Here is a 4,578-nt window from a genome sequence, read left to right as displayed (position 1 = left end):
CAGGGAGTGGCACTTGTGTGATGCACATACCCTTGTCCTTCCACAACTGGTTCCCAAGATCTAGACATCAAATCTTACAGGTACAATTTCTATATTCTTCTTTAACATACTCCATGTAGTATTAGAAACAAACTACTGTTGAATCAACTAGCATCCCCAAATTCTAGTGATAACCAATGCTTTAGCAACTTTTGTCTTTAAAAATATAGCCAATTCAGCTTACTTTTTGGTATTTGGTTTTTAACGAGAGCCTTGTTCAAGTAAGAAACTAGATGCTAATTAGATTTTCTTCTTAGAAACTCTACTTTGTTATAGGACACTTAATTGCTAAACGTGAGACGTAACTGAAAAGCAACCCCTCCCCCCAGTTTAACAAGACTTCAATTCCTAAAAAGCTGACATTTATTTTTAGATCCAGCTGTGTAATACTAGCCAAGTTAGTCTTGGAAGGTAATTCTGCTCCTAGGTATTGCTAGACCCTACAACTCATGTCAGCTCTTAAAAACACAAAACCATCTCAAGCAATTAACTATTTTGGTTTAATTTATCATGTTTCATAGAAGCTGAAAACACATATTTCTCCTTTATATGGATAACCAAAAGCCCTACAAATTACAATATGCAGAATACTATATAAGAGAATTTTCATGAAATTGGATCTTTTTCATCATGGGCCAACAGCCGTAGTTTCCTCTGACTTATACAGCATCTATCTGAATGCATATTCTTCTTTATGATGATCTAAATTTAGGTAAGTACAAATCACAGCAAAAATTAAAGTTTTTACCTTTAATGAAATGACCTTGGAAATAACGTACATTTCCATGACACCAACACTATAGTTTTCGGAGTCACAGTAAGATACACAGAATTACATCCGTAATTAATATGAATGCCAACATTTCAAGCAGTAATTTGTTACATGGCAAACAAAATCAAGAAAGCAACCATCAAACAAAAGAGACCCATAGCTTCAGACAAGGCAAATCCCAGGATAGCATATGAGAACAGCTGCTGCTTCAGCGAAGGATTTCTAAAAGAGACACAACACATATAATTGTTACTCTGAAATATTATTTGAATTTCAGAATGTTTGGTAAATGCTAAAGAATCAGATTATTACTGTGGGATCTTTGTAAACTGGGTGAGTCCTGGAAAAGTATTTGCCCAGCTCTCTTTTATTTCTGCCTTTGATATTCCTTTCTCCTCAATCCTAATCACATGGGGAAAAGGTAGGAAGCTAACTCTGTATGTCAATATACATGGTTAGTCTTCATCCATTTTAAGGGGTTCAGACATACTTGTTATCCCTGTGAAAGTATGTTCTGTACCTCTTAAGATCTAAGAGTTTAGAAATAAGGTCTTAAATAAAACGGGAAGTTGATACTTCTAAAGACTGTGCTGTTAACTATATTCCAAAAACAGCTTCACAATCAAGAGTACAGACTCTGAAGTCAGAATTAAAATTTATTTTCTGACACTTACTAGCTACTTGGGCAATCAGTGTAATTTCTACGTTGCTCATCCCTCACAGGTCACCTGGAGTATATCTCCAAGGGGTGTTGTGAGAGTTAAGTGGGCTCATGCATGCAAAGCCCTCAAAATACAATGCAAGACACAGAGTTGGCCCTTAATACTAAGTACTTATTATCTGACTAGTTTTCCAAGTTTCCAACTATGTCAAGCATGCTCTTAAAGTAGTTTATTTGGTGATAGAAATTACCTGGCATAACCAATGATAAGGCTGCCAAAGACTGTTCCAATACCAGCACCAGAACCAGCCACTCCCACAGTGGCAGCACCTGCACCAATAAATTTGGCAGCAGTATCGATATCTCTGCTGACTGCACTGGTCTGAAACTCCCTTTGGATTAGGTGGGACACACCAGTCCTGGACCCATTAAATACCGTAGAGCCCTAGACAAAACGAAATAAAGGCAAAGGTCAACTCAATAATCACAAGTAGCTATTTTAATTACTCTCCTGTAAATGGTAGCTACTTCTCTATTTTGTAACTGAGTCTGAATAAATGGAAAAATCAAGAGTTTAGAATAATTCCAAAGCTGTAGAATAGGGAGAACAATATCTATTATAAGGCTGTTGAAAATTAAGAGACAGTGTATTTGAATATGCTTTTTGGCAGGGCAGGCTTTTCAATAACTGTAGCAAGGGTAATCTTAAATACAGGCATTCAAAACTATGTATTTAAATATACAGATGAACTGGACTCCATTTCTTGGACAACTCAAGTAGGTAAGTTTTGGATACAGAAGTTCCTTTCACTGGCTTACCCTCTGCACTATTTTTTTGACAAAAGGGTGGAAAAAGACTGCTCTCAAACCATTCACAAATGAGGTTTTTCCTCCCCTTTGATTAAAACCACAGGACTTACTTGGTAGGGTTACTCAATTTCTATTACTACTGCTATTACCTCTTCAGTCCTAGTCTCTGGTCGAGATAACACTGATGCAGAAATTGGTCTGTATGCAACTCTGGATCCAGCTCGGATCTATGAATGAAAAAAATATTCCAAATATTAACAGTGGATAAGACTTCAACGACCCTTCTTGTACCAGGAGTTCTAAAAAAGCAAGCAGCAAAAATGAATCAGAGAGCTTATGACTTTTCTGTACTGTCTGGTATCTTGCTGTTGGATTATTTTCAGTCCATGAAGGTATTTTAATAGTTCCAAAGTTGCTAATTAAAGTTTAAAGTGTGGTACATAACCTATTTGTAATAATCTGAATGAAACTTCTAAGAACAATTGGTGGAAAGAAAGCATTATTTTTAGATTTTCAGTTACTGTGGTGCCACAACTCAGATCAGAAAAACAGCAATAAACATGCCACATTCTTCAGTAAACTACGGTGCAGCAACAAGTATATCGGAGTGTTGCTAGAAAAGCTTGTCATTTAAAATAGCCCATCAGTTAATATGAGTCCCACCACTTCCAAGATATTCCTATATGTCCGTTAATTATAAAATAAAAAGGCAGTTTAAGCAATTCTGTACCAACGTACGAATCATCGGGGAAATACTCTGACCATAAGGAATGTCTCGCAGTCCAGCGTCTCTGCCCTTGACCGTCCACTAAACTAAGGTCACAGAAAATCCCTTCAGAACCAACACTTGATTCTCTAAGACAAGTCCCCCACATCCTCACTTCACCTAAAGCCTCCAAAATGGTTATGGAAATGACAGCCAGAGGCAGGAAGAAAGACTTTCGACTCCTCCACCACCTTCCTCCGCCCACACAGGGTGAGGCAAAGTCCCTCCTTCTGCAGCAGCGAGTTTGACCTACAGATAGGCAATGGAAAACGCTAATGCGGTCAAGTAGGCCTCAGGGGCCCCCAGCATCCGTAACAGCACCCCAACCTTCGCGCCGACCCCAACCCCACAGAGTCACCGAGGAGGTGGGGGAGGGGGCCGCTCCGGCACTAGCTGCAAGGAGGGTTTGACCTACAGCGAGCGAAGCGTGACAACTAGGCCCCGGCTGCGCCCCACCGCCCTACTGGTGGGGAGGAGCCGAGCGAGGTGCCCCAGGATCAGAAGGAAAGGCAGGAGAGGACACAGAGGGTAAGAGGTGAAGGGGTGAACTGTCCCCCGAAGTTGGTGTGCCGTGCCCCATTCAACAACGTGGACGCTCCGGGCCAAGAGCTCGGCCCTCCGCGTCCCGGCCCAGCCTGGGCTACGCACCAGAGCAGGGGTGCAGGCGAGCTTGGCGCAGGCGAACATCTTACAGTCTTCGGGGCGGCGCGGCTGGAGAACGTGGGTGAATGGCGACGTGGGCTCTTCTGCTTCCCCTCTGCGGAAGTAAAGGGGCTTAAGGTCAAGTGCCCTCCAGGGCCCGTCCTTCCCACCCACGTCCCGCGGGCTCCCGAGCACGCCGTCGGCTCGGGCCCTCGTCCAGCAAGGCGCCAGCAGAATGAATGGATCCCGGCTGGACGCCGCTCCGGTCGGGCCAGGCCCGGCTGTCGCGCCCTCCGCTTACCTTCCCGGGAGGCGGCGGCGGCAACTGCGGCGGCAGAGGTCGAAGGAGCGGCGCGCGGCGCGCAGGCGCGGTCCGGCTCTTATCCGCGCCGCGGCACCCGGATGGAGAAGGCGGGGAAACGGGGCAGTAGGGAAGCCGCTCAAGGTCACTTTGTACCAACTTTATTGGCAACTAGTTGGGAAGGACAACGACAGTCCCACACAGGTGGGCTGGCGGGCAGGGGGTGGTGGAGGAGAAGCAGAAAGAAGAAATTGAAAATTGGTCCTGGCTGAGAGAATTGAACAGGTTGTTCCCCTTTTGATCTGAGCTGGCTGGAGGATAGCGTGACTTTTTCTTTTTTTCAAAATTTTTCTTTTAATGTTTTTATTTATTTTTGAGACAGAGAGAGGGAGCATGAGCAGGGGAGGGGGAGAGAGAGAGGGAGACACAGAATCCGAAGCAGGCTCCAGGCTCTGAGCTGTCAGCACAGAGCCCGACACGGGGCTCGAACTCACAGACCGTGAGATCATGACCTGAGCCGAAATCGGACACTCAACCGACTGAGCCACCCAGGCGCCCCGTGACTTTTTCTTTAAATTGACACCTTG

The 4,578-nt window shown here is 44.3% G+C and overlaps 1 protein-coding gene across 1 annotated transcript; it reads right to left on the bottom strand.

The window, feature by feature from the left end:
- Positions 1 to 774: 774 nt before the first annotated feature.
- On the bottom strand, positions 775 to 4,094 carry ATP5MC3 (ATP synthase membrane subunit c locus 3). The gene is made up of 5 exons (XM_019460193.2): positions 3,992 to 4,094; positions 3,697 to 3,805; positions 2,432 to 2,509; positions 1,724 to 1,917; positions 775 to 1,033 (listed from the first exon to the last, which is right to left on the bottom strand). The coding sequence occupies exons 2-5, from the start codon at positions 3,733 to 3,735 to the stop codon at positions 919 to 921; spliced, it is 426 nt and encodes a 141-aa protein (XP_019315738.2). The 5' UTR covers positions 3,736 to 3,805; positions 3,992 to 4,094; the 3' UTR covers positions 775 to 918.
- Between the last annotated feature and the right edge of the window lie 484 nt (positions 4,095 to 4,578).

The sequence above is a fragment of the Panthera pardus genome, unplaced genomic scaffold, assembly GCF_024362965.1.
Source record: "Panthera pardus isolate Hobbes unplaced genomic scaffold, ASM2436296v1 HiC_scaffold_10, whole genome shotgun sequence".
Classification (NCBI taxonomy): domain Eukaryota; kingdom Metazoa; phylum Chordata; class Mammalia; order Carnivora; family Felidae; genus Panthera; species Panthera pardus.
The sequence above is the reverse complement of the archived record's forward strand: the minus strand, read 5'-3'. Positions and strand labels throughout refer to the sequence as shown.